This window comes from Pongo pygmaeus, chromosome 20, assembly GCF_028885625.2.
Source record: "Pongo pygmaeus isolate AG05252 chromosome 20, NHGRI_mPonPyg2-v2.0_pri, whole genome shotgun sequence".
In the NCBI taxonomy this organism is placed as follows: domain Eukaryota; kingdom Metazoa; phylum Chordata; class Mammalia; order Primates; family Hominidae; genus Pongo; species Pongo pygmaeus.
Window position 1 is genome coordinate 44,408,378 of NC_072393.2, and position 27,635 is coordinate 44,436,012.

General features: G+C 52.2%; 1 protein-coding gene and 1 non-coding gene across 5 annotated transcripts in view; both read right to left on the bottom strand.

The window, feature by feature from the left end:
- Nucleotides 1-167: 167 nt before the first annotated feature.
- SIRT2 (sirtuin 2) overlaps nt 168-27,635 on the bottom strand; it is a 27,849-nt gene continuing 381 nt past the window's right edge. Inside the window, exons 2-16 of one of the 4 annotated variants that reach the window (XM_054462622.2) lie at nt 26,731-26,777; nt 22,174-22,222; nt 21,758-21,871; nt 18,451-18,492; nt 18,203-18,309; nt 18,037-18,093; nt 17,436-17,504; nt 5,272-5,401; nt 3,055-3,114; nt 2,724-2,779; nt 2,443-2,519; nt 2,307-2,358; nt 1,248-1,318; nt 1,049-1,115; nt 168-925 (exon numbers count right to left, since the gene is read on the bottom strand). In XM_054462622.2, the coding sequence (XP_054318597.1) occupies nt 770-925; nt 1,049-1,115; nt 1,248-1,318; nt 2,307-2,358; nt 2,443-2,519; nt 2,724-2,779; nt 3,055-3,114; nt 5,272-5,401; nt 17,436-17,504; nt 18,037-18,093; nt 18,203-18,309; nt 18,451-18,492; nt 21,758-21,871; nt 22,174-22,222; nt 26,731-26,777 (1,154 nt within the window). In that variant the 3' untranslated portion in view covers nt 168-769. Of the gene's footprint in view, nt 926-1,048; nt 1,116-1,247; nt 1,319-2,306; nt 2,359-2,442; nt 2,520-2,723; nt 2,780-3,054; nt 3,115-5,271; nt 5,402-17,435; nt 17,505-18,036; nt 18,094-18,202; nt 18,310-18,450; nt 18,493-21,757; nt 21,872-22,173; nt 22,327-26,730; nt 26,778-27,635 lie in introns of all 4 variants that reach the window. The other 3 variants (XM_063657682.1, XM_054462623.2, XM_054462624.2) reach the window with 3 other exon arrangements.
- Nucleotides 10,112-10,219, bottom strand: LOC129021262 (U6 spliceosomal RNA). Its single transcript, XR_008495992.1, has one exon. It is a non-coding gene; the product is annotated as a U6 spliceosomal RNA (small nuclear RNA).

The following is a 27,635-nucleotide window of genomic DNA, read 5'->3' on the forward strand; positions in this document are numbered from 1 at the left end:
AGGCTGGAAGTCCAGGGGTCAGAGCCACGAGGGGCCCCCGTGAGGACCCTCTTGTTACCCCTCACTCTGGATCCCGGAGACTTTCTGGTTCCTTAATGGCCCAAGGTCTAACCCCCTCCCTTCAGAGATTTCCCTGGGTGCCCACAGAAACAGGAGGCCAGACAGGATTGTTAGTTGTTTTTGTTTTTAATTTGTCTCCAATAAGCAATGTCTTCTGCCCATCCAGCACAGGAAGCGAAAGCGGGTCCCACGTGAAGGGGGCCCACCACCCATTTTGGGAGCTGAAGGCAGAGACTCAGGAGCCCTCCCGGCTCAGACTCCCCCTATGCTGGGTGTGGGTTATTTTCAGAGGCCCACACCCACACTGGGGTAGGTTAGGTATGGTTTACTTAGCCACAGGCCCCTGGGGGCAGGAGACAGAGTAGGGGCCCGAAGCTCCCTGTCCTGGAAGAGTTAAAAGTTCTGGGGTAGCCCTGGCCCCGTGGGGGCAGTTAGAGATGAGGGAGGTTACTCCTTAACCCAGGAGTGGTTAGAAATAGTGGGGCTGGTAGAGATGCCTGTTTAAGCCTTGGCCTCTAGGAGGTGTTAGAGATTTGCTGGGGTTGGGGGGGCAGGGTTGCTGGAACCCCAGTTTTGGGGAGGGAGTGGTAAGAGACTGGGGGATGTTCTGAGCTCCCCAGACAAGAACTGCTGGTTAAGAGGGGGCCAGGCCTGGTTGAGGCTCAGCTGTCCCTGAGGAGCTCGGCATCCCGCCTGGGAGATACAGCTGTCACTGGGGTTTCTCCCTCTCTGTTGTCCTGGCCTCGTCCTTGGCAGGTGGCGGGGACTTCTTGGGGGAAGCTGAAGTGCTGGGGTTGGGGGCCCCCGCCCCCGACTGGGCATCTATGCTGGCGTGCTCCCTCCGGACAAGGTCCTCCAGCTCCTTCTGCAGGAGCAAAGGTCACAGAAGTCAAAGGTCACTGTGCATCATGGGGTCAGAGGACCCACAGGGTGGGGAGAGGTTCCAGGGACGGGGCTCAGGACAGGCTCGGGTTGCCCAGCTCCTCACCTTCCATCCGAGGAGCTCAGCAAGGGCCAGGCAGCCCTGGTCGCAGTCACCCAGCCAGGCCACGTCCCTGCGGCGCAGCAGGAGATCAGAGTTCCCAGGCGGGCTCGCCCCTGCCTGCTCCTCTCATCTGCCCTCGTGCCCTCCCTCCCACCTCACCCTGTCCCTTCCAGGCTGCCCCCAACCCCAGGCGGGGCCTCACCTGTAGGCCTTCTTGGAGTCAAAGTCCATGCCTCCTCCGAGGCCCATAATCATCCCCAGGAAAGGGTCCGACTGTCAGGGAGGGGGTGGGGCAGGGGCAGGGGCAGGGGCAGGGAAGGGAGAGCTAAGAGCACAGACCCTGGAGCCAGGTGGCCTGGGTTTGTATCCTAGCTCTGTGACTTTGGTTTTTTTTTTGTTTTTTGGTTTTTTTTGAGACAAAGTTTCGCTCTTGTTGCCCAGGCTGGAGTGCAATGATGCGATCTCGGCTCACTGCAGCCTCCACCTCCTGGGTTCAAGCGATTCTCCCACCTCAGCCTCCCGAGTAGCTTGGATTACAGGTGCCCGCCACCATGCCTGGCTAATTTTGTATTATTAGTAGAGACAGGGTTTCACCATGTTGGCCAGGTTGGTCTCGAACTCCTGACCTCAGGTGATCCACCCGCCTTGGCCTCTCAAATTGCTGGAATTATAGGTGTGAGCGATTGCGCCCAGCCAGCTCTGTGACTTTGGTCAAGTGACTTGTCCTCTCTGTGTCTTAGTTTCCTTATCTGTAGAATAGGGGTCATCACGAAACCGTGATGGGGTTGTGGCATCAGTGAGTTCACGCAGGCTAAGGCTTGGGACAGTGTCTGCCCACAGTGTGCGCTGCTTGCCTGGTGACCCTGCCTACTTCCCCTGAGGGGAACACCCAGGAGGGAGCACCTGCCCTAGAGTGAGGCTGCCCGGGAAAAAGAGACCTGAGAGACCCGGAGTGTGGACCCACCCCCCGTCCCCCGCACTGTCTCTCCTGACCCCCACACCCCCTCCCACCTCCTCAGTCCCTGGAAGCCTGGCCTTCCTATCTGGCTTCAGCTGGTTTGAGTTGGAATTCTATCACTTGCTCAAAAGGGCAGTGAATGTCCCAGAGGCCTGGAACCTGACCCCTCTGGATTCTAGAGCCCCAGGTTCTGAGCTGAGGAATGCAAAGTGCTGGGGTTCTGCAGTGGGGGTTCCCTCTGAGGAAAAGGGTGAGAGGGAAGGGGGAGCCTGTGAGGAGGGGGGTGTGAAGAAGGGCTCTTACCTGGCCAGCTTTCTCCTTGTTGATGAGCAGGCGAGGGGTGGAGAGGGGTGCCCTGTGGGGAGGGGGAGCTAAGGGGTCAGGGTCTGTCCTGGCCCTGGGTGCCCAGCTATCCTCCCAGCCACAGCCCCCAACCTACTTGCTGATGAGGGAGGCAAAGGGCTGCACCTGCAAGGAGGTGCCCATGATCAGGAGGAGGTCCACCTTCAGGAAGTCCTGCGGGGAGGGGTGTGAGCTTGGGAGCCTCTGCCCAGGCTGCACCACCACTCCCTCCCCAGCCCCCCAGCAGCAAACCTCCCTGCCGCCCTCCACAGCTGGGGAGGTGACCTTTTCCTGAGGCAGGGCCCAGGCTGCCCCCATGGGGCCCAGCACAGGTGGAGGCGGCAGTTGGGGAAGCAGGGAGGGCAGGGGGCCACTTACTGACTGCATACAGGAGAAGAAACGCGCTGGGAGGCTCTCGCCAAAAAAGACGATATCTGAGGTGGAGACAGATGGACGGACAGAGACAGTGACATGGGGAGGCAGAGAGGACAGGTGGGAGCAATGGCAGACCCGGAGGCTGTGGTGGGAGTTGGGAGCAGTGGGGACCGGCCAGGCGCACACACCCCATTCTCCCCAGGGTGGATCTGGGGCACTGTTCAGAGAGACAGAGGTGGCCAGATGTGTGGGGGTGTGGCCTTTGGGAAGGGGTCGGGGGAGGAGGGGACCCCCACCCAAATCCACCTGGGCAGGTCCCTGGCCCGAGGCTCACCAGGCTTCACAAGGCTCTGACAGTCCTCACACTTGGGCGTCACCTCAGAGAAGATCTTCTCTGGGTGTGGGGAAGGGGAAGAAAGAGAAGGCGGTAAGAGGATCTGGGCCGGAGTCTGGAGGTGCAGCACCCCCACCCCTCTTCCACTGTTAACATGAACACACCTCCGTCACTTGGAGTGTGATGGGTGTCTCCTGAGGTGTCCACTCTGCTCAGAAAAGACCTCTCTTCTTGTTGTTGCATTTTGTTTTGTTTGTCTTGTTTTGTTTTTTTGAGATAAGGTCTCACTCTGTTGCCCAGGCTGGAGTGCAGTGGCACGATCATGGCTTACTGTAGCCTCAACCTCCCAGCTTCAAGTGATCCTCCTGCCTCAGCCTCCTGAGTAGCTGGGATTACAGGTGCATGCCAGCACGCCTGGCTAAATTTTGTATTTTTTGTAGAGACAGGGTTTTGCCATGTTGCCCAGGCTGGTCTCAAACTCCTGGGCTCAAGCAAATCTGCCCACCTTGGCCTCTCAAAGTGCTGCGATTACAGGTGTGAGCCACTGCACTCGGCCTTATTGGTTTGTTTGTTTTTTTGAGACAGGGTCTCGCTCTGTTCCCCAGGCTGGAGTGTGGTGATGCAATCATAGTTGAGTGCAGTGGTGTGATCATGGCTTACTGCACCACCGACCTCCCAGGCTCAAGTGATCCTCCTGCCTTAGCCTCCTGAGTAGCTGGGCTCACAGGCATGCACCATCACACCTGGCTACATTTTATTTTTTGTAGAGATGGATCTCCTTATGTTGCCCAGGCTGTTCTCAAACTCCTGGGCTCAAGTGATCCACCCACCTCGACCTCCGAAAGTGTTGGGTTTACAGGCATGAGCCACTGTGCCTGGCCTTATCGCTTATTCATTTAGGAAGCTTGAAAGCATTTCTGGCCAGGTGTGGTGGCTCACACCTGTAATCCCAGCACTTTGGGAGGCTGAGGCGGGTGGATCATCTGAGGTCAGGAGTTTGAGACCAGCCTGGCCAACATGGTGAGACCCCGTCTCTACTAAAAATATAAAAATTATCCAGGGGTTGTAGCATGTGCCTGTAATCCCAGCTAGTCGGGAGGCCGAGGCAGGGAGAATTGCTTGAACCCTGGAGGCGGAGGTTGCAGTGAGCCGAGATTGCGCCACTACACTCCAGCCTGACTGACAGAGCAAGACTCCATCTCAAAAAAAAAAAAAAGAAAAACCAAAAAGAAAGCATTTCTGTCACTTGCAACCCACTGAATTCTAAGTCATTTGCTCAACTGTCCATTCATTCATTCAGCACACATTTAAAGAGCATTGTTTCAATGTCAGTAGTCGGTAATTTTCTTTACAATATTTCTGCATGGACAGCATGACACCGTGGATGCTGCCTGTGATGCTGCCGTCAATGACACATAATGGGGGGTAATGTGAATTGTACACTGCCCCCAGCTGCTTGCAGTTGGCCTATTCAGGAATCCTCAGCCCAGGGGCACTCAGCTGGCATTTTACCAGAACGGCCACACTCCAGAGGCCCTTCTGCAAATGCTGCAGCTGTCCTTATCTCACAGGGACACCAGAGGCTTTGTTAAATCAGCATAAAGAATGTCAGAAATGGCTTTCCATGAGTGGAATAAGTGACTTCTTGTTTTTTTGTTTTTGTTTTTGTTTTTTTTGAGACAGAGTTTTGCTCTTGTTGCCCAAGCTGGAGTGCAATGGTGCGAACTCGGCTCACTGCAACCTCTGCCTCCCAGGTTCAAGCGATTCTCCTGCCTCAGCCTCCCGAGTAGCTGGGATTACAGGCGCATGCCACCACACCAGGCTAATTTTTTTTTTTGTATTTCTAGTAGAAACGGGGTTTCACCATGTTAGCCAAGCTGGTCTTGAACTCCTGACCTCAGGTGATCCGCCTGCCTTGCCCTCCCAAAGTGCTGGGATTACAGGTGTGAGCCACCGTTCCTGGCCTACTATTGTCTATTAAAAACAGCCAAAGACAGGAAATCAGTCAGGCAGGTGGGCTGCAGTGAGCCATGATCACCCCACTGAACTCCTTGCGTGGGCGACAGAGTGAGACTCTGTCTCAAAAACAAACAAACAAACATACAAAACAAAAAAAACACCAAAGACTTGAGCAGGACAGAATGGGTGCCCACTGCATGGAGACACTGGTCCTGGTGCTGAGAGGAGGCCTGCCCTCAGGATGCCCTCCAACCTCACCTTTCATCCAGCTTAGCGGGTATTCGTGCCGGCAGCTGACGCTGACGCAGTGCGATGTGTAGAAGGTGCCATGGGCCTCCACCAAGTCCTCCTGTTCCAGCCCTGCTATTCGCTCCAGGGTATCTATGTTCTAGAGGGAGAGATGGAGGGAAGAGGGGTGAGGAGTGAGCCGCCCCTTGTAGGCCAGAAGACACAGTAGGGAGTTGAGGCCACGAGAAGCAGTGAGGTGGTTGGGACAGGCGGAGAAGGGAGGGAGGAGAAGCAAGTGGCAGGGTTTATCTGAAGACTCTTCTGTTCATCCCAATGGTGCCACTTAAAGGGTGACAGTCAAGGCTGCTTAAAGGCAGGGGCCAGGCTGGGCGTGGCGGCTCACACCTATAATCCCAGCACTTTGGGAGGCTGAGGTGGGAGGATCACTTGAGGCCAGGACTTGAAGACCTGCCTGAGCAACATAGCAAGACCCTGTCTCTACAAAAAATAAAAAAATGCAAAAAAAAAAAAAAAAAAAAAAAGGGCCCAAACCTAAATATCTATGAGGCCAGGCCCACAGCCACTCCACAGCCTGTGTGGCTTTTATTCTGCAAATTCAGGCCATTTGCTTCCATGGCCTGAAAAAAAAAAGTTTCAGAAAAACTTTCTGAAAAAAAAAAAGTTGTTTTATTAGAGCCAGATGCTTTATTTCCACCTGTCATTAATTACTGAAATTAACATACATTTACAATGTCTCTGTTATTAATGGAGCCCCCTCAGATGTGGCATCCTTGTGCAGTGCGCAGCCTACACAGCTGCATGTGGCAGCTCCGGGCAAGCATTAACATAAATGAATCAGGAGGGCTTACTAGGTGTTTTTTTTTTTTTTTTTTTTTGAGATGGAGTCTTGCTCTGTCACCCAGGCTGGAGTGCAGTGGCACAATCTCGGCTCACCGCAACCTCCGACTCCCAGGTTCAAGAGATTTTCCTGCCTCAGCCTCCCAAGTAGCTGGGATTACAGGCACGTGCCACCACGACCGGCTAATTTTTGTATTTTTAGTAGAGATGGGGTTTCACCATGTTGGCTAGGCTGGTCTCGAACTCCGGACCTCGTGATTTGCTTGCCTTGGCCTCCCAAAGTGCTGGGATTATAGACATGAGCCACGGCGCCTAGCCATGTTTTTTAATGTATTTGAGACAATGTCTCACTCTGTCGCCCAGGCTATAGTGCAGTGGTACAATCATAGCTCACTGCAGCCTCCAACTCCTGGCTCAAGCAATCCTCCCACCTCAGCCTCCATATCTGGCTGATTTTTAAAATTTTCTGTAGAGATGGGGTCTCACTGTGTTGCCCAGGCTGGTCTAGAGCTCCTGGGCTCAAGCGAGCCTCCTGCCTTAGCCTCCCAATGTGCTGGGATTACAGTGTGAGTCATCATGCCTGGCCCTTCCTTGGCTTTAATCACTATCTTCCCCTTTAGTAGCCAGGGTCCTTTCTTACTATGGCCTGTTTCATAGATGGCATATTCACCTGTATTCTTTTCTTTTTTTGGAGGCAGGGTCTTGCTCTGTCACTCAGGCTGGAGTGTAGTGGTCTGATCACAGCTCACTGTAGCCTTCACCTCCTGGGCTCAAGCCATCCTCCCACCTCAGCCCACTGAGTAGCTGGGACTACAGGCAAATGCCACCATGCCCGGCTAATTTTTTATCTTTTTAATTATTTTTGTAGAGATGGGGGGTGGGGTAGTCTCCCTATTTGCCCGGGCTGGTCTTGAACTCCTGGGCTCAAGTGATCCTCCCACTTCAGCCTCCCAAAGCGTTGGGATTACAGGCGTGAGACACCATGCCTGGCCACTGTTTTCTTTTCTTTTTTTTTTTTTTCCAGACGGAGTTTCACTCTTGTTGCCCAGGCTGGAGTACAATGGCGCGATCTCGGCTCACTGCAACCGCTGCCTCCTGGGTTCAAACAATTCTCCCTGCCTCCGCCTCTGAAGTAGCTGAGATTACAGGCACCCGCCACCATGCCTGGCTATTTTTTTTTTTTTTTTTTTTTTTGAGACGGAGTCTTGCTCTGTTGCCAGGCTGGAGTGCAGTGGCGCGATCTTGGCTCACTGCAAGCTCCACCTCCCGGGTTCAAATGATTCTCCTGCCTCAGCCTTCCAGGTAGCTGGGAACACAGGCGCGCGCCACTATGCCTAGCTAATTTTTGTATTTTTAGTAGAGATGGGGTTTCACCATGTTGGCCAGGATGGTCTCGATCTCCTGACCTCGTGATCCACCCACCTCAGCCTCCCAAAGTGCTGGGATTACAGGTGTGAGCCACCGCGCCCGGCCCCTGTTTTCTTTTAAGACAGTGATACTTTCCATATTAAACAGGTGGGAATGTTCTTTTCTGCACAGATATTTGTGTGCCCTCATTTTTCTTAAAACACCCACCCGCTTTGGAGCAGCTGTTGTTTGCCTGTGAGGAATGCTGCTAAAGCAGGTGCTGACAGAGGACACCGGCAGAGGTTACGCTGAGAGATGGCTCGTCACGTGTGGCCCAGGGCCAAACTGACAGCGTTTAACAGAGACTCCACGAACAACAGGAAGGGTTTGTTTCCCTTCAAGGGCAGAATGAATGTTCTAACTGCCTTCTGGGCTCCCTACCAGCAACCACCTTATCTCCAAAGCCTACAGACAAGAGTCACTGTCACTGTTCCCACACGCCCTGTAACTTTCCTCCCTTGCCCGCTATTCTAAATCTTGGTTTTGCCTTTGGTACTTGACTCAGTCTACCCACTGACTCCCTCACATGTGAGTGAGCAATTTGCAGATAACTGAACAGTAAGCAAATAACTGAACAGCGTGGAAAAGAACCACCGAAATACCTCTGCGTTCTGTGTTATTCTTTGACAACATGTTTTTTTTTTTCTTTTTTCTTTTGACAGGATTTTGCTCTACTGGTCCAGGCTGGACTACAGTAGCTTGATCATAGCTCACTGTAGCCTTGAAATCCTGGGCTTAAGCAATCCTCCTCTCTCAGGCTCCCAAGTAGCTGGGACTACAGTTGTGCACTACCATGCCTGGCTATTTTTTTTTTTTTTTTTTTTTTTTTTGAGATGGAGTCTCGCTCTGTTGCCCAGGCTGGAGTGCAATGGCACAATCTTGGCTCACTGGAACCTCTGCCTCCCAGGTTCAAGTGATTCTCCTGCCTCAGACTCTTGAGTAGCTGGGATTATAGGCACGCACCACCACACCCGGCTAATTTTTGTATTTTTAGTAGAGACAGGGTTTCAACATGTTGGCCAGGCTGGTCTTGAACTCCTGACTTCGTGATCCGCCCACCTCAGCCTTCCAAAGTGCTGGGATTATAGGCGTGAGCCACTGCACCCGGCCTCACTGAACTATCCTTAAGCTGAGAAGAGTAAAGTGGTGGTGAGGTGGGCTGGGGTACCCTACCCAGCTGTGACATTTACATTTAAACCTGAAAACAAAAGTGAAGTGCCTACAATAGAATCAGACTAAGCTTTTAAAAAGCATGAAGTGGGCCAGGCGCGGTGGCTTACGCCTGTAATCCCAGTACTTTGGGAGGCTGAGGTGCACGGATCACCTGAGGTCAGGAGTTCGAGACCAGCCTGGCCAATGTGGTGAAACCCTGTCTCTACTAAAAATACTAAAATTAGCCAGGTGTGGTGTCGGGCACCTGTAACTACTTGAGAGGCTGAGGCAGGAGAATCGCTTGAACCTGGGAGGCAGAGGTTGCACTGAGCGGAGATTGTGGCATTGCACGCCAGCCTAGGCGACAGAGCAAGACTCTGTCTCAAAAAAAAAAAAAAAAAAAAAGCATGAAGCTGCAATGTGGGTGTGGAGATGGAAAGGTCTTCCAGATAAGAGGTTAAGTTAAAAAAAAAAAAAAAAAGCCAAATACAGAACCTCTTGTATAGTATAAATATCATGAATATAATTTATTTATTTATTTATTTTGTGAGACAGGGTCTCACTCTGTCACCCAGGCTGGAGTGCAATGGCATGAGCTCGGTTCACAGCAACCTCTGCCTCCTGGGTTCAAGCAATTCTCATGTCTCTGCCTCCCAAGTAGCTGGGACCACAGGCGCATACCACCATGCCCAGCTAATATTTGTATTTTTTTGTAGAGACAGAGTTTCACCATGTTGGCCAGGTTGGTCTCGAATTCCTGACCTCAAGTGATCCACCTGCCTTGGCCTTAAAGTGCTGGGACCACAGGCGTGAGCCACTGTGCCCGGCCTAAATATCACGTATATAATTTAAAAGAACTATAAGCCTTTTTGCTGGGGACATTACAGCAACTCGAGTGAACAAGACAACTATCCAAATGTTTGAATGGATACTTGTATCTTAAAAGAAAATAGCATCATACATAGCTTCAAAAAGTGCTGCATCCTCACAATTCAAAAAGGAGCAAAGACTGTGTTCCCCAAAACTGGGTCAGTAGCAAAAAGCGGCTGAGATTGAAGAACAGGGTGACATGTTTGAATAAAGCGCTTTCATGAGACACGAGAGTGCAACATTTTTTTCCACCTTTATATAACATATTGCATACAATAAACCTTTTTTTTTTTTCTTTTGAGACAGGGTCTCACTCTGTTGCCCTGGCTAGAGGGCACTGGCATGATCTCGGCTTTCTGCAACCTCTGCCTCCCGGGTTCAAGCGATTCTCCTGCCCCAGCCTCCCGAGTAGCTGGGATTACAGACGCCCGCCACTACGCCCGGCTAATTTTTTGTATTTTTGGTAGAGACGGGGTTTCACCACGTTGGCCAGGCTGGTCTCAAAAACTCCTGACCTTGTGATTTGCCTGCCTTGGCCTCCCAAAGTGTTGGGATTACAGGCGTGAGCTACCGCACCTGGCCAAAAAATATGGAACGCTTCACGAATTTGCGTGTTATCCTTGCGCAGGGGCCATGCTAATCTTCTCTGTATCATTCCAGTTTTTAGTATATGTGCTGCCGAAGCAAGCACTATTTCTTTATTTTATTTTAATATTTTGTATTTTTTTAGAAACAGAGTTTTGCTCTGTTGTCCAGGCTAGAGTGCAGTGGCCTGATTATGGTTCATGGCAGCGTTGAACTCCTGGGCACAAGCCAACCTCCTGCCTCAGCCTCCCTAGCAGCTGGAACTACAGATGTTTGCTACCATATCTGGCTTACTTTTTTATTTTTTGTAGAGACAGGGTCTCGCCATGTTGCCCAGGCTGGTCTTGAACTCCTGGGCTCAAGCAATCTTCCCACCTCACACCCGGCCCATTTTTTTTTTTTAAACAGTATCACTCTCTGTCACGCAGGCTGGAATGCAGTGGTGTGATAACAGTTCACTGCAGCCTTGAACTCCCAGACTCAAGCAATCCTCCTACCTCAGCCTCCCAAGTAGCTGGAACTACAGGCATATACCACCATGCCCAGCTAACTTTTGTATTTTTGGTAAAGACAGGATTTCATCATGTTGCCCAGGATGGTCTCAAACTCCTGAGCTCAAAAGATCTGTGTGCCTCAGCTTCCCAAAGTGCTGGGATTACAGACGTGAGCCACCTTGTCCAGCCAGCAATATGCCATTTTCAATATGTATGTGTAGTTAAATCTATACATTAAATATTGCAAGTAGTGGAGAGATGCCTGGGTATTTCACGTTGACCCTGGAACATACTTATGTTGGTTTTGGTGTGGCAATGGCTCTCCATTGATGCACCATCACGGTTAAGGGCATGGGTTTTTGCTTCTGATGGACTTGGGCAGTGACCACGGTGAGCATCCTGACAGAGTACTTCATCCCAGGCCTCAGTTTGTCATCCTGTCTGGTGAGTTTAATCATCATCTAACAAATTAGCAACAAACTAACACAAGAACAGAGCTGGATCTTTCTGCTCACCAAGCAGATGGTGACCCTGCACGAATGCACAACCTTTTTGTGCCCCAGTTTCATCCTCTGTCCAGACTCCCGAGTCCGGCTGGCTGGCTGGTCAATCAGGCCTTTCAGCTTCCACAAGCCAATCCCTCATGTATCCCCAGCACCATTCCCTGCCCCCTCCCGTCATCTCAGAACAAAGCAGCCGGCACCAGGCTGCGAGCTCTCAGGTGGTCCTGGGCTCTTTCTCTCACAGCCACAGCCCCTCTATCAGGAAGTCCTGTTGCTCCATCTTCAAAACAGATCATAACCTGCCCACTTCTCCCCGCTGTGATGACTCCTGCCCTTGTCCAGCCTCCACCCTCTCCTGCTTGGACCATCGCGGCGGCCTCCTGTCTGGTCTCTGTAGCTCCCTCCTCACTGCCCCCACAGTCTGTCCCCAAGACCGCCAGAGGAGTCTGGGAACGCCTGAGTCAGGTCACGTCCCTCTCGTGCTCAGAACCTGCCCATGGCCCCATCTCACTCAGGGTAAAGGCCAAGTCCCTCCCTGCGGCCCACAAGGCCCTGTAGGAGCCATCCTCATCACTCATTCACATTCTGCTTCTCAGGATTCTCCGAACTGACCAAATACGGCTCGTAACTAGTGGAATACAGGCTTGCCTCAGCACCTGTACACTGGCCATCCCTTTCCCGGAACACACTCTTACCCCAAATAACCCCAAGGCACTCTCCCTTTCTTCCTACAGGTCTTTGCTTAAATGTCACCTTCTTAGAAAGGCCTCCCCTGACCAAGACACATATCTGCATGAATACTTGGGTCTTGAGAGAAAAATAGCATCATACATAGCTTCAAAAGTGCTGCATCCTCACAATTCAAAAAGGAGCAAAGATAGTGTGTTCCCGAAAACTGGATCAATGACAAAAAGTGGCTGAGATTGAAGAACATGGTGACATGTTTGAATAAACGTTGGTTTCATGAGACATGAGAGTGGAACATTTTTTTCCACCTTTATATAATATACTACATGTAATACACCTTTTTTTTTTCTTTTGAGTCAGGGTCTCTCTCTGTTGCCCAGGCTAGAGTGCAGTGGCGCAATCCCGGCTCACTGCAACCTCCACCTCTTGGGTTCAAGCGATCCTCCTGCCTCAGCCTTCCGAGTAGCTGGGACTGCAGGCGCAAGCCACCATGCCTGGCTAATTTTTGTATTTTTAGTAGACATGGGGTTCTGCCACATTGGCCAAGCTGGTCTGGAACTCCTGACCTCAAGTGATCTGCCCACCTCGGCCTCCCAAAGTGCTGAGATTACAGGTGTGAGCCACTGTACCCAGCCCAGTTTTTTTTAAAGACAGGATCTATGTCATCCAGGCTGGAATGCAGTGGCGTGATCACAGCTCACTGCAGCCTCGACCTCCTGGGCTCAAAAGATCCTCCCAGCTCAGCCTCCCAAGTAGCTGGAACTAAGGGTGTATGCCATCCTCTCCCAGCTAATGTTTGTATTTTTGGTAGAGACGGAATTGCACCATGTTGCCCAGGCTGGTCTCAAACTCCTGAGCTCAAGTGGTCTGCATGCCTCGGCCTCCCAAAGCACTGCGATTACAGCCGTGAGCCACTTTGTAATTTTCAATATGTAAATGTAAATCTATACATTAAATATCGCAAGTAGCAGAGAGATGCCTGCGTATTTCACGTTGATCCTGGAACATGCTTATGCTGGCTTTCGTGTGACGGTGACTCACTGTTGATGAACCATTAGAGCGGGTTTGTGGGCACGGGGTTTTGCTTCTGACAGACTTGGGCAGTGACCATCGTGAGCATCCTGACAGGGTACTTCATCCCAGGCCTCAGTTTCTCATCCTGTCTGGTGAGTTTAATCATCATCTAGATGCTGCTTCTCCAGCTGGGATCTTTCCACTCACCAAGCGGATGGTGACTCTGCACCAAGTCACAACCTTTTTGTTCGTCTGTCCAGACTCCCATGTCCAGCTGTCTCCCCGGTCTGTTGGATGTCTCAATCTCCACAAGCCTCCAACCAACTCCTCATCTGATCCTGGCACCGTTCCCCGCCCCCTTCCTGCCATCTCAGAAATAAGCCTGTGCTCGGACTGCAAGCCGTCAGGTGGTCCTGGGCTCTTTCTCTCACAGCCACAGACCCTCTATCAGCAAGACCTGTTCTCCATCTTCAAAATAGTCATAGGCCGGGCGCGGTGACTCACTACTGTAATCCCAGCACTTTGGGTGGCCAAGGTGGGTGGATCACTTGAAGCCAGGAGTTCAAGACCAGCCTGGCCAACATGGTGAAACCCCGTCTCTACTAAAAATACAAAAATTAGCTGGGTGTGGTGGCAGGAGCCTGTAATCCCAGCTACTTTGGAGGCTGAGATGGCAGGATCACTTGAGTCCTGGAGGTGGAGGCTGCAGTGAGCCAAGATGGCACCACTGCACTCCAGCCTGGGTGACAGAGCGAGACTCTGTCTCAAAAAAAAAAAAAAAAAAATAGTTGGGTGGTGGCCCCTGCCCTGGTCCAGCCTCCACCCTCTTCTGCTTGGACCATCATGGCCGCCTCCTGTCTGGTCTCTGTATCTCCTTCCTCACTGCCCAATAGTCTGTCCCCGACACTACCAGAGGAACCTGGGAACGCCTGAGTCAGGTCACATCCCTCCGGTGCTCAGAACCCGCCCATGGCTCCATCTCACTCAGGGTAAAGCCCAAGTCACTCCCTGTGGCCCGCAAGGCCCTGTAGGATCCATCTTTGTCACCTCCCTGACCTTGCCTCCTCCACTCTCTCCTGCAATCTCTTCATCGCTCATTCACATCCCGCTTCTTGGGACTCTCTTTTTTTTTTTTTTTTTTTTTGAGATGGAGTTTCGCTCTTGTTGCCCAGGCCGGACTGCAATGGTGCAATCTCGGCTCACTGCAACCTCCGTCTCCCGGGTTCAAGCGATTCTCCTGCTTCAGCTTCTTGAGTAGCTGAGATTACAGGCATGCACCACCATGCCCACCTAATTTTGTATTTTTAGTAGAGATGGGGTTTCGCCATGTTGGTCAGGCTGATCTCGAACTCCTGACCTCAGGTGATCTGCCCACCTTGGCCTCCCAAAGTGCTGGGATTACAGGCGTGAGCCATCATGCCCAGCTGGGACTCTATTAACTAGCCAAATACAGGCTCATAACTAGCGGAATACAGGCTCATCTCAGCACCTGTGCACTGACCATCCCTTTCCCGGAACACACTCTTCCCCCAGATAACCCCGAGGCACTCTCCCTCTCTTCCTACAGGTCTTTGCTTAAATGTCACCTTCTCAGAAAGGCCTCCCCTGACCAAGACATCTGTTTAAATGTTTGAATGGATACTTGTGTCTTGAGAGAAAACAGCGTCATATATAGCTTCAGAAGTGCTGCATTCTCACAATTCAAAAAGGAGCAAAGATAGCGTGTTCCCGAAAACTGGATCAGTGACAAAAGTGGCTGAGGTTGAAGAACAGGGTGACACGTTTGAATAAAATGGTTTCATGAGGGTGGGTGCGGTGGCTCATGCCTGTAATCCTAGCACTTTGGGAGGCTGAAGCGGGCAGATCACGAGGTCAAGAGATTGAGACCATCCTGGCCAACATGGTGAAAGCCCATCTCTACTAAAAATACAAAAAATTAGCCGGGCATGGTGGCAGGCGCCTGTAATCCCAGCTACTTGGGAGGCTGAGGCAGGAGAATTGCTTGAACCCGGGAAGTGGAGGTTGCAGTGAGCCGAGATTGTGCCATTGCATTCCAGCCTGGGCTACAAGAGCGAAACTTTGTCTTAAAAAAAAAAAAAAAATGGTTTCATGAAATATGAGAGGGGAACATTTTTTTCCACTTTTATATAATATATTGGTTTTTGTTTTGTTTTGTTTTGTTTGAGATGGAGTCTTGCTCTGTCACCCAGGATGGAGTACTGGAGTACAGTGGTGCGATCTCAGCTCACTGCAGCCTCTGCCTCCCAGGTTCAAGCGAACTTTGTGCCTCAGCCTCCTGAGTAGCTGGGATTACAGGCACCTGCCACCACACCCAGCTAATTTTTGTATTTTTAGTAGAGACAGGGTTTCGCCATGTTGTCCAGACTGGTCTTGAACTCCTGACGTTGACTTCGGCCTCCCAAAGTGCTGGGATTACAGACGTGAGCCACCGCGCCTGGCCTTTATATAATAGTTTGTATGCGGTGTCATTTTTTTTCCTTTTTTGAGATGGAGTCTGTCTCTGTCACCCAGGATGGAGTGCAGTGGGGCAATCTCGGCTCACTGCAACCTCCACCTCCCAGGTTCAAGCAACTCTCATGCCTCAGCCTCCCGATTAACTAGGACTACAGGCATGTGCCACCACGCCTGGCTAATTTTTGTATTTTTCATAGAGATGGGGTTTACAACAGCACCCCCATTCCCGAACACATACACCGTTTCTGACTCCCCTTCTGGCTTAACTGTGTTCCAGGGACCCATGACCATCTTATATGCTCAGTATATGGTGTCTCCATCTTGTCCATCATCTCCCTCCCTGCAGTAGGGAATCAACTCAGTGAACATTTACTTTGACAGAAGCTGACAAACAAGGGCCAGCAGGGTCTTGGGGTGAGTGTCATGACATCAACCACAGAAAGCACTTGGCTTCAAGCAAGCTGTTATCATATCTGAACCACGTCTTGGAATAATGGTGACTCTCTGGGCAGAAGGTTTATTCTGAGCCCAGAGTCTCCCTATGTTGCCCAGGCTGGTCTTGAACTCATGGGCTCAAGCGATCTCCCACTTTGGACTCCCAAAGTGCGGGGATCATAGGACTCCTCCTCTTGGAAGAAGGAGGGCTCCGCTGCCCTCTGCCTCCTACCAGCCCCAGGTGGGAATACCTCACCCACCTGAGAAATCTGAACCTAAAGCCAGTTGTTCCTCCCCCTGGCGGTAGCTTTCGGAGCTGCAGGTGCCAAACTGCCAGGTACAGGGAGAAAACACTAGAACACTTAATTTTCAAGGTTACCACTCTGTTTTGTTTTTTTGTTTTTTTGTTTTTTTTAATTGCGATAGAGTCTTGCTCTGTCACCCAGGCTGGAGTGCAGTGGCACAATCCTGACTCACTACAACCTCCGCCTCCCAGGTTCAAGCGATTCTCCTGCCTCAGCCTCCCGAGTAGCTGGGGTTACAGGCACCACCACACCTGGCTAATTTTTGTATTTTTAGTGGAGACGAGATTTCATGATGTTGGACAGGCTGGTCTTGAACTCCTGACCTCGTGATCTGCCCACCTCGGCGTCCCAAAGTGCTGGGATTACAGGCGTGAGCTACCATGTCCAGCCACCTGTTTTATAATTCGGGGTTCTGAGGTGTGATCTAGAGCTTGAATGAATACTGTTGTAGTGCATCATGTCATTTCTATACATATTCATAAAACAGGTAGAGGCAGCAACATTTTGTTGTTGTTTTGATTTGTTTTCTGTTTCTTTGAAACCAGATCTCCCAGGCTAGCGTACAGTGGCACCATCACAGCTCACTGCAGTCTTGACTTCCTGAACTCAAGCAATCCCCCTACCTCAGCCTCCTGAGTAGCTGGGGCTGCAGGCACATGCCACCCTGCCCAGCTAATTTTTGTATTTCTTGTAGAGACAAGGTCTCCCTATGTTGCCCAGGCTGGTCCCGAACGCCTGGGCTCAAGCGATCTCTCGCTTTGGCCTCCCAAAGTGCTGGGATTACAGGTGTGAGCCACTGTGCCCAGCCCATCAAGATTTTTTTACTGTTAGGGGTGTGAGAGTCTCCAAACCAGAAGCCAACAACGTGAGCCATCCTTGCTTGAATGCCCCAGGGAGAGGCCCTTGGCTAAGCACCTGACGTGTACGAGACATGTTTATAATTGGGCAAAGCACAAAAAAGTATAAAAAGGTGCCCCTTCCTTAAGGCACAACATCTACTTGTTGGACACGTGTCATAGTGTATGGATTTTGTTAGATGAAGTCACTTTGGAAACTCTCTCATAACCAATGTGAAATCTGGGGTGCCTATAGTGCACACAGAGTCCCTTCAGCCATAGGATCCTTCCACATCACACATGGGATGGCCCTGAGAGGAGGTCACTGCCACCGCACTGCAGACCTGAGAGGGCAAACCTGTTCTGGCCCCTGCTTGATGGAAGGGGAAACTGAGGCAGAGAAGACGTGACTCACGGCAGGTCATGCAGCAAGGAGGCAGTAGGCCAAGCCCTGGCCCTGCATTGCTGGAGTCCCCGCCTGAGCTCTTGGGCACACAGCTCTGCTCCTCCGCTGAGGACACCATGCCCGTTCCATCTACCCATCCTCTTCCCAGGATGCTCGCATCCGCCTACCTGCGTGTAGCAGCGCAGGAGTAGCCCCTTGTCCTTCAGCAGGCGCATGAAGTAGTGACAGATGGTCGGCTGCAGGGAAGAACGACAGCACTGCTGATGACCGTAGGGAACAGCCACAGGCCACTGCCACGTGCCAGGAACTGTTCTAGGCACTGCGACTGTTTTACCCCCAGGGAACCATCACAGCAGCTGTGTCAGGGAGAGACCACCCCTATCCCCAGATCACAGATGAGGAAACTGAAGGACAGGGAGGGGGATTGTGTTGCCAAAGTCACATGGTGGGTAAGCTGCAAAGCTGAGATTCGCATCCACGCAGCCTGGCTGCAAGGTCCCAGGCTCTCAACGGCATCATTAGTGCAGCTAAGCCTCGCAGCAGCCCTCTTCAGACAGTACCATCAGCTTCACTTCACAGGAGGCAAATCGGAGGCTCAAGGTCGTAAGATGAAGACATGAGGAACCAGGACTTGAACCGAGGCAGTCTGGGCCCAGCACCCATGTACTTAATGGCTACATACTATTTGTCTGCAGGGCCCTGGGGGGCTTCTCATGCGTGCCCTCCCCCAACCCTTCCTGTTTTGCCCCCTGAAAAAAAAGATCTCACCTTGAACTGCCCAGGATAGAGTTCCTTGGCGAGGGCAAAGAAGGGTTCCGGATGTTTCTGTAGGAGAGACAGCCAGAGGGCCAGATGCCCCAGGTAGGATGAGGGTTGGAGCCAGGTGACCCCATCCCCACCCCTCACAGATGCCCCTTCCTGGGGGAGCACAAACCTTGAAATAGCTGATCTCGAAGATGGCCTCTGGGTAGGGAAGATGGTACTTCTCTAGGTTGTCATAGAGGCCGGTGGATGGAGAGCGAAAGTCGGGGATGCCTGCAGCTAGGAAAGGGGGGTCAGGGAGCAGTTGGTCTATACCATACTAACCCTCCCAGGACAGGGTTCAGATAGGGCTCCTCCCTGGCCCTTGGGAGGGTCTCCCCAGTTCCTGGGGGTAGCTGCTGAGGGAGTAGGGTTACTTACATGTGGAGATTCCAGCTCCCACCAAACAGATGACTCTGCGACCTGGAGGAGAGGAACTTATGCACCATATGACACCGTTTGCTCAGTCCTACAATAGCACCACCCATCACAGCCCCTGACACCATTTACTCCATGCCAGGCCCTGGGGCAAGCATCTCAGATGCATGACGGGCCTTCCAATCATCTAGACAGGGATGGTGTTAACATCCCCATTTTATAAATGAGAAAACTGGGGCTCAGATAGGGGAAGAAGTCACACAATCAAATGTGGAAGAGCCGGCCAGTGGATAAAGAATCCAATGTTGGGCTGGGCATGGTGGCTCATGCCTGTAATCCCAGAACTTTGGGAGGCTGAGGCAGGCGGGTCATCTGAGGTCAAGAGTTTGAGACCAGCCTGGCCAACATGGCGAAACCTCATCTCTACTGAAAATACAAAATTAGCCAGGCGTGGTGGCACGTGCCTGTAATCCCAGCTACTTGGGAGGCTGAGGCAGGAGAATCACTTGAACCCAGGAGGCGGAGGTTGCAGTGAGCCGAGATCATGCCATTGCACTCTAGCCTGGGTGACAGAGCAAGACTCCATCTCAAAAAAAGGAAAAAAAAAAAAAAAAAAAAAAAGAGAATCCACTGTTGGAAATTACACCAACTTGGACTTGAGAAAAGGCCACTTGAGGATAAGAACTCTGGGCTGAGCAGAAATAGCTGGTGGCTGGTGAGAAGCCACCAGGCCATAGTACCCTGGCATCTGCCCATCAGCTGATAGACAGGCACAAGTGTGACATGCTGTGGATCAGAAGCCTCTGGGATACCCTGTCCAAGGGAGGACAGCAAAGGTGAACAGAGCACAAAGCCTGCCACAGCTTCAGCCCTGAGCTTCAGCTCTGAGATGCCATCAGGCCAGGCCTGGTTGAATCCAGTGGTGGCTACATGTGGTCTGGATTCAGGGGACCTGGGGTCAAATCCTGGCTCTGCCACTTGGCAGCTGTTTGACCCTACACTGAGTTGTGACCTTTTTGTGCCTCCTTTTCCTCCTCTGTCCAGATCACTTCCATAATGATCTTACAGGTATAATGTGAAGATCAAATAATAGGACACTTGTAAAGTGCTGAGCCCGGTGCCTGGCAAATAGTGAAGGCTCAATTAAGTGGTTAAAAAGACATTTTTAAGGCCGGGCCCGGTGGCTCACTCCTGTAATCCCAGCACTTTGGGAGGCCGAGGGGGGCAGATCACCTGAGGTCAGGAGTTCAAGACCAGCCTGGCTAACATGGTGAAACCCCGTCTCTACTAAAAGTACAAAAATTAGCCGGGCGTGGTGGCAGGTGCCTGTAGTCCCAGCTACTCGGGAGGCTGAGGCAGGAGAATCGCTTGAACCCGGGAGGCAGAGGCTGCAGTGAGCCAAGACAGTGCCACTGCACTCCAGCCTGGGTAACAGAGTGAGACTCTGTCTCAAAAAAATAATAATAATAAATGTTTAGAGCAGTGAGGTGAGGGTTGGAGCCTCACCTTTAAATTTTTGCAGAGAGGGGGTCTCGCTTATTGCCCAGGCTAGTCTTGACCTCCTGGCCTCAAGCGATCCTCCTGCTTTCAGCCTCCCAAAATGGTGGGATTATAGGCCTGAACCACCACTCCTGGCCTCAATTAATCGTTATTATTCATTACTCTCTCCTCCTGGGCACCCTCATGAGCCAATTACCCCAGAATCCAGGTGCAGGAGGACACAAGGAACAAATGCTTTGTAGCCACTGCCTGTGTTGTCTTTGGGGCCTGCCCAGGCTAAAAGATGGCTGCAGACAGCTGCTCACCTGCCGCAGGAGAGGGAGGCTCAGGGCAGCTGGCCTGGCTGCCCGAGGAGGGAGACAGTGGCAGCTGGAGGACAGGGACATGGGAGAAGATGTCCTCAACAAAAGGCTGCTCAGGAACCACAAAGGGTCGATTGTTCTAGTTGAGGACTGCCAAGGGCCTGGTTTCTCAGACTTTGGTGACCTCAACTCATGGCAAGAAATATAAATTTCAGGCCGAGAGGGGTGGTTCACGCCTCTAATCCTAGCACTTTGGGAGGCCGAGGAGGGTGGATTGCCTGAGCTCAGGTGTTCAAGACCAGCCTGGGCAACATGGTGAAACCCCGTCTCTACTAAAATACAAAAAATTAGCCAGTCGTGGTGGTGTGCGTCTGTAATCCCAGCCACTCGGGAGGCTGAGGCAGGAGAATTGCTGGAACCCGGGACGTGGAGGTTGCAGTGAGCTGAGATTGTGCCACTGCACTCCAGCCTGGGCAACACAGCAAGACTCCATCTCAAAAAAGAAAAAGAAATATATGTTTCGTGGTGACTCAGTAAGTGGACACCTATCCACCACGTCTGAAATAAGCCTCCTGTAGTAATAACCACGGCGCACCCTGCCAAAGCTCTTGCTATGTTCCAGGCCCCGCTCTAAGCATTTGCATTTTTATTTATTTTTTAAATTTCATTACTTTTTTTTTTTTTAGAGTCAGAGTCTCACTGTGTTGCCCAGGCTGCAGTGCAGTGGTGCCATCATAGCTCACTGCAGCCTCCAATTCCTGGGCTCAAACAATCCTCCCTTCTCAGCCTCCTGAGTAGCTGAGACTACAGGCAACGCTCCCACATCTATTTTTTTTTTTTTCTTGTAGAGATGGTGGGGGGGGGTCTCACTATGTTACCCAGGCTGGTCTTGAATGCCTGGCATTGAGTGACCCTCCCACGATGGCCTCCCAAAGTGCTGAGATTACATACGTGAGCCACTGCACCTGGTCCTATATTAATTTATTTAGCCCCCCCCAATAACCTTATGAGTTAGATACTATAATCATTATCCTCATTTTATGAAACAGGCCTGATAAATCAGAGTGCAGTAATTCACTCAGCAATGGAGAAGCGACCCAGGTCTGGCCAATCAGAGGCATGGGGGCAGGCATGTGACTCAACCTGGACCAATGGGAGCCAATCTCTGCTGCTGGGTTTGAACTACTGGGAAAAGGTGCTCTCTCGGTGGCAGCTGCTAGGCTAGTGGAACCTGCATTTGCAGCTGCCAGGAGTTACCGTTACCCCAACACAAGAAAAGCAGCATCAGAGAGAGTGATGATATTTAACAAAGTGGAAGCACCTGGACCCAGCCGTGCTTCAAGGTGGATTAGAGCCAACACACTGCTTTTTAGCTTAAGCCAGTTCCAGTTGGGTTTCTTGCTACTTGTAAAGAAAAGGTTTCAATAAATGGTTCAAGTGGCTGGGGATGGGAGGTCACTTGGGGCCAGGAGCCGGGCAAAGTGGCCCAATCCTGACAGGGGACTCACAGCGTTCGCTCTGCATGTACCGGGCCACCCCTTCCAAGGTCAGCTCGTCCAGCAGACGCTCCTTCTGGCTGCCCAGGCTGAGCGTCTGGGAGAATAAGTTCCGCAGGAAGTCCACTGACCGGAAAGAAGAGAGACAGCGGCAGGACGGGCATTCAGCCAGGGGGCATGGATGTCTCCAGCACCCTGGCCCCAGCCCTGGGGTCCCCGGCCTCCCCACATCTAAAGGCACGAGGCCTGGCCCAGCCAGGGGCCTCCAGGAGCCTGCTGTGGCACTGGTACCCAACCCATTGCTACATACTTTGAATGTCACTCCTGACGGAGTTGAGGAGGTATCACCCACACCCCTACCCTGAAATCTGCCCACCCCCCCCCCCCCCCCAGAACCCTGTTCCCTGTCCCTCAAGGAAGATACTCACTGTCTACTTCTCCACCAGCGGCTCCTCCCTCAGAGTCTGAATCTGAGTCCTGGAAGGGGTGGGGTGGAGTGGCCAGGCCCGAGAGGTGGGATTAGGGAGGGAGGAGAGGGGGTGATACCAGGTTTTGGGCAAAGGCTCTGGCGGGAAGGTGGCCTGAGGAAGTGCCGGGTGGTGGAGAGACTGCACTGGGGCTAGCTCGAGGGCTCTGGGACAGGCTGCCAGGGTTGGAGTCCTGGCCATGCCAGTCCCCAGGAGCACGACCTCATGTGAGTGGCTTCGCTTTTCTTTTCTTTTTTGAGACAGTGTCTCGCTCTGTTGCCCAGGCTGGAGTGCACTGGCGCAGTCACAGCTCGCTGTAGCCTCAACCTCCCAAGCTCAAGGGATCCTCCCACCTCAGCCTCCCAAGTAGCTGGGACTACAGGCGTGAGCCACCACGCCAGGCTAATCTTTTTGTTTGTTTTTTTGTAGAGACGAGGTCTCCCTGCATTGCCCAGGGTGGCCTTGAACTCCTGGGCTCAAGCAAGTCTCCTGCCTCGGCCTCCCAAAGTGCTGGGATTACAGGCACGAGCCACTGTGCCTGGCTGTGACTTTGATTTTCTAAGTCTGGGTGTCCCTCACCTTGGAAAGGGAGCTCGGGTGCTGGGCGCAGCACCAGGGGCAGGGGAAGTGCTCAGTAAGCGCTGGCTGTTGCTGTTATTATCACAGCCTGGGTTCTTCCCTTCGTTCCGGGGTCCCCTGGAGTGTGGGCCTGCTGTCCCTTCCCAGCAGCCCTGGGGGCCTCTGAATAATGTCCCAAGTCACTCTGGGAATGATTCCAATGCAAAGCCTCGGTGCTCACAGCAAGGACCTATGTGCCCCCTGCTTGAGGCCTCAGACACTCTGCCCACCTCTCCAGCGACCTCTGTCTCCTTCCTCGAAGCCTCCCCTCAGCCCAGCTCCAGACTGGCAGGTCTCTGGGACTCTGTCCAGGGCCTCTCTGCTTTCTCTTTCCACTTTCCTGGGGTTACCTGTCTCATCCATGCCAATGGCCTCTGCCTCGTCACTCATGATACCATCTCTCTGCCCCCAGATCCGGGGTTCCCTGGCTTCCTGGACACCTTGCCCTAGGTGCCCCCCAGCCTCTCACTCCTACTATGTCCCAAACGGACCCTGCCATCTCCTCCAAGCCCATCCTCCTCCCAGGCCTCATCTCAACGCGATCGTACTGTCCCCCCTGTCAGCCAGATGTTTCCTGCCCCCACCTCCCTCCTCACCCTCCTGCCACAGCCCTTCAGCTCCAGAGCATGTACGCTTAGCCTCCTAAGGGTCTGTCAACCAAGCCCCTTTCCCTCCCCAGGGCTCCACCTGGTCCAGCCTGTCCTCTCCTCCGGGGGTCCTGCCCCAGCCTCCTCCCCCAGCTTCCCAGCCTCAGTCTCCACCTCCCATCCGCCCTGCTGCCCTGCATGTGAGGCTGTCTGGGTCAGCTCGCCCCTCTCCACTTCAAACGCCCTTCTCTCTGGCTTGTCCAGTCTTCCCAGACATCTGTGGAATTGCCAGGATGTCCACAAGGGCAGGGACTTTGTCTGGGTGCCCAGCACTGAGAACAGGGTCTGGCTCCTGGCAGGAGCCCCAGGAGCTCCTCCACCTCGGAATGAATGCCTGCTTCAGGCTGGACCACGGCTGGGCTCTGCAATGGATTTCACCAAAATGCCGTTCTGACCAAGCCACCACCTCAGACAACTCCCTTCCCCGGACACTCACTGCTCTGCGTCCAAGCCTTTTTGAATAAGACCCTCCCTTCCAAACATATGACAATTTAAAAAATTGCTTTTTAACACTGTGCAACTCTGGCTGGGCATGGTGGCTCATGCCAGTAATCCCAACACTTTGGGAGGCTGAAGCAGGAAGATTGCTTGAGGCCAGGAGTTCAAGACCAGCCTGGGCAACACAGTGAGACTCTGTCTCTATTTAAAAAGAGAGGAGAAAGGCTGAGCACGGTGGCTCACGCCTGTAATCCCCACACTTTGGGAGGCTGAGGTGGGTGGATCACGAGGTCAGGAGATCGAGACCATCCTGGCTAACACGATGAAACCCCGTCTCTAATAAAAATACAAAAAATTAGCCAGGCATGGTGGCACGTGTCTGTAGTCCCAGCTATTCAGGAGGCTGAGGCAGGAGAATCGCTTGAACCTGGGAGGTGGAGGTTGCAGTCAGCGAGATCACCCCACTGCACTCCAGCCTGGGTGACAGAGCGAGGCTCCGTCTCCAGAGACAGAAAGAGAGAGAGAGAGAGAGTGAGAATGAGAGAGAGAGAGACAGGGAGAAAGAGAGATTGGACAACCTCTGCAAAAACCTTGACTATACTCGCGTATACTTCAACAACATATAACTTGGGGCACTCGCCTTGTAATTGCCCAAGCCCACCCTTATAAAGATAACCACTGTTAGCTAAGCTTAATGGAAATTACTCCAGTTTTCTCTGCATAAAACTAATTATTTTTACAGAAATAGGTCATAGTACAATACAACATCTTGAGTTTTCGGCAGAACAATATACTACAGACCCACCTAATTTAAAAAATAATTTTTTAAAAAAGAGACGGCATCTTGCTATGTTGCGCAGGCTGGTCTCAAAACTCCTGGGCTCAAGTGATCCTCCTGCCTCCCAAAGTGCTGGGATTACAGGTGTGAGCCACCGTGCCCGGCCTCACCTCATTTTTCAGAGCAGCTACATAGTATTGGATTGTATGGATGAACCATAGTTCATTTAACCCATCCACTGACAGCCATTTGGACTGTTTCCAGTTTTGCCCTGTGATAGACAATGCTGCATTTTACATCCTTACATCTCTCTCTTTGGGACTGAGGATCCTTTTTAACATTCAACCTTTTTCTCTGACAGTGGTCGTGCTTTGGGGGCCAGGCGAGTGAGTTGCCACAGCCTAACAGGAGGCTCTTATATCCTTAGCAAGGCTCCACTGTGCATTTGTGAGGTATTCTGATGCCCGCTTCTGCACCACCCCACGTCTGAAAGGCAATCTCGGGGGTGTGGGTAGGCTGGCACTCTTTCAGGCTGTACACAGTGAGGCTGTGTGGAAGGCCTGTGCCCAGCATGTGTCTGCAGCTTGGCCTAAGGGAGAGCTGGAGGTGCTGACGGGGGCCTTCAAGCTCCTATGAGACTGCCTGTCCACCTCTCCTGGCAGCCTCTGATAGGTGGTATGCCCAGTGCTGGGGGACTCAAACCCTTCCCTGCTCCTGTAGCCGAGGGACAGGGGATAAGTGACTTAACAACTCTGCCTCAAATTCTGCATCTGTAAAATGGCCGTGATAGGCGTTTCTCTTCACAGGGATGCCAGGAAGATGAAATGAGATGAGGCACGTTTGGCACTAAGCAGTGGGCCCAGCTTTAGTAAGCCGTCAGTAAATGCTAACCACGACTATAACAAGCTGACCACCACCAGCCACCCAATTACGGAACACATCACACTTCTTCATGCCCCCCAGGTCTTTGCACAAGCGATACCTGTTGTGTGGATCACCATTTCTCACCTTGTCTAAGAAAATTCTAAGTCACTCTTCACTTATGCTGTGTCTGTATCTTGGTCTGACAGCTAGACCAGCCTGTGGATTCCTCCAGGGAATGGCCTGGCTAGAATCTTCTTTGACCAAGAAAGTTTTCTCTGTGCTCCCACAGTGCCCTGAGTTTCTTTACTTTTCTTCCTTTTTTTTTTTTTTTTTTTGAGACCGTGTCTTGCTCTGTCGCCCCGGTTGGGGTGCAGTGGCACAGTCATGGCACACTACGGCCTTAACCTCCTGGGCTTAAGCAATCCTCCCCCAACTCAGCCTCCTGAGTAGCTGGCCATGCAGGCATGCACCACTACACATGGCTAATTTTTAAATTTTTTGTAGAGATGGGGGCCTCCCTGTGTTGCTGAGACTGGTCTGGAACTCCTGGGCTCAAGTGATCCTCCTACCTCAGCCTCCCAAAGTACTGGGATTACAAGCATGAGCCACTGTGTCTGGCCCTGAGTTACTTTCTTTCTTTTTTACTTTTTAGAGAAAGGGTCTTGCTCTTTCACCCCGGCTGGAGTGCAGTGATGCAATCATAGCTCACTGCAGCCTCAAACTCCTGGGCTCAAGCGATCCTCACGCCTCAGTCTCCTGAGTTATTGGAATTACAGGCATAAGCCACTGCATCTGGCCCCCTGAGTTACTTTCATCATCACACTGTCAGATCATTTTTTCCCATCACTTGTCCACGAGATCTGTGCGTTCCAAGACCAAATGGGACACCTGTCTCTTCCAGTCCCAGGACAAATGTGGTTCAGAAGGGATGGCAGGCCGTGGCAAGGAAGAAGGAAAGTTTGGGAGGACAGGCCTGGACTTGAGGCTGGAAACTCTTCTCTGACAATCCTCAGAATCTGCCTTTCCCCAGAAAGCTGCACTGGGTGGTGTGAGGGACTGGGGCAATGAGCCGAGGGCCCTGGGGTGACTGTCTTCCCTTTGCCACCTCCCCCCAGTGTGGGATGTGGAACAAGTCCATCTCTCTCCTCCCCTCCACCCTTTCCCCCATCTCACCTGAGCCTCCTGCACCTTCCCTGCCTGGGTCTCCAGAGGGTGAGAGGCTGGGGGAGGGGAGCAGAGGCGGTTACAGTGGGGAGAACGATTAAGGGGGGAATAAAGGGGTTCAAATGGTCAGTGAGGGGGCGAGAACACCCACCAACCTAGTTACACTGGGATGGGATGGTGGTAAAAATGGCACAGAGGGAGGGAGGGGACGGAGAAAAGATCTTATCCGCATGCAAAGTGATGCCGGGAGAGGTGATTAGTGAGGGGCAGAGAGGCTGGAGAGGAAGATTTAGGAGGAGAGGGAGAAAGTAGGGGCTTTTGCCCAGGCTGGTCTTGAACTCCTGGGCTCAAGCAATCCAACCACCTTGGCCTCCCAAAGTACTGGCATTACAAGCATGAGCCATTGTTTCTGGCCCTGACTTACTTTCTTTCTTTTTTACTTTTTAGAGAAAGGGTCTCGCTCATGTCACCCAGGTTGGAGTGCAATAGTGCGATCATAGCTCACTGCAGCCTCAAATTCCTGGGCTCAAGCGATCCTCCTCCTCCTCCCTAGGGGATTCAGGGCACGAAGGAACACTCAGGAGGAGTTAGGAAGGACACGACAGTGTGTGAGTGTGTGTGCGGGGAGGGTTAGATTTACAAGGCAGAGGGAAGTTTAGAAAGGAAGAGAGAAGGGAAGAGACGCTTTGGCTGGGAGGCAGATTTAGGAGGGAGGTGCAGTGGTGCAGTGGAGGCGGTAGGTTTAGGAGAGGCGCGGAACAAGGGGAAGCCATAGGAGGGGACAGCAGGGGTCCTTCAGCATCCTCTGGTTGCCTCTAACAATCAGGTACCCTTAGCAACCGGGACCGGGGCAACTTATGTTCTTTGCAGCGAGGGTCCTTAGCAACCAAGGTGCGAGAAACACGCGATCATTG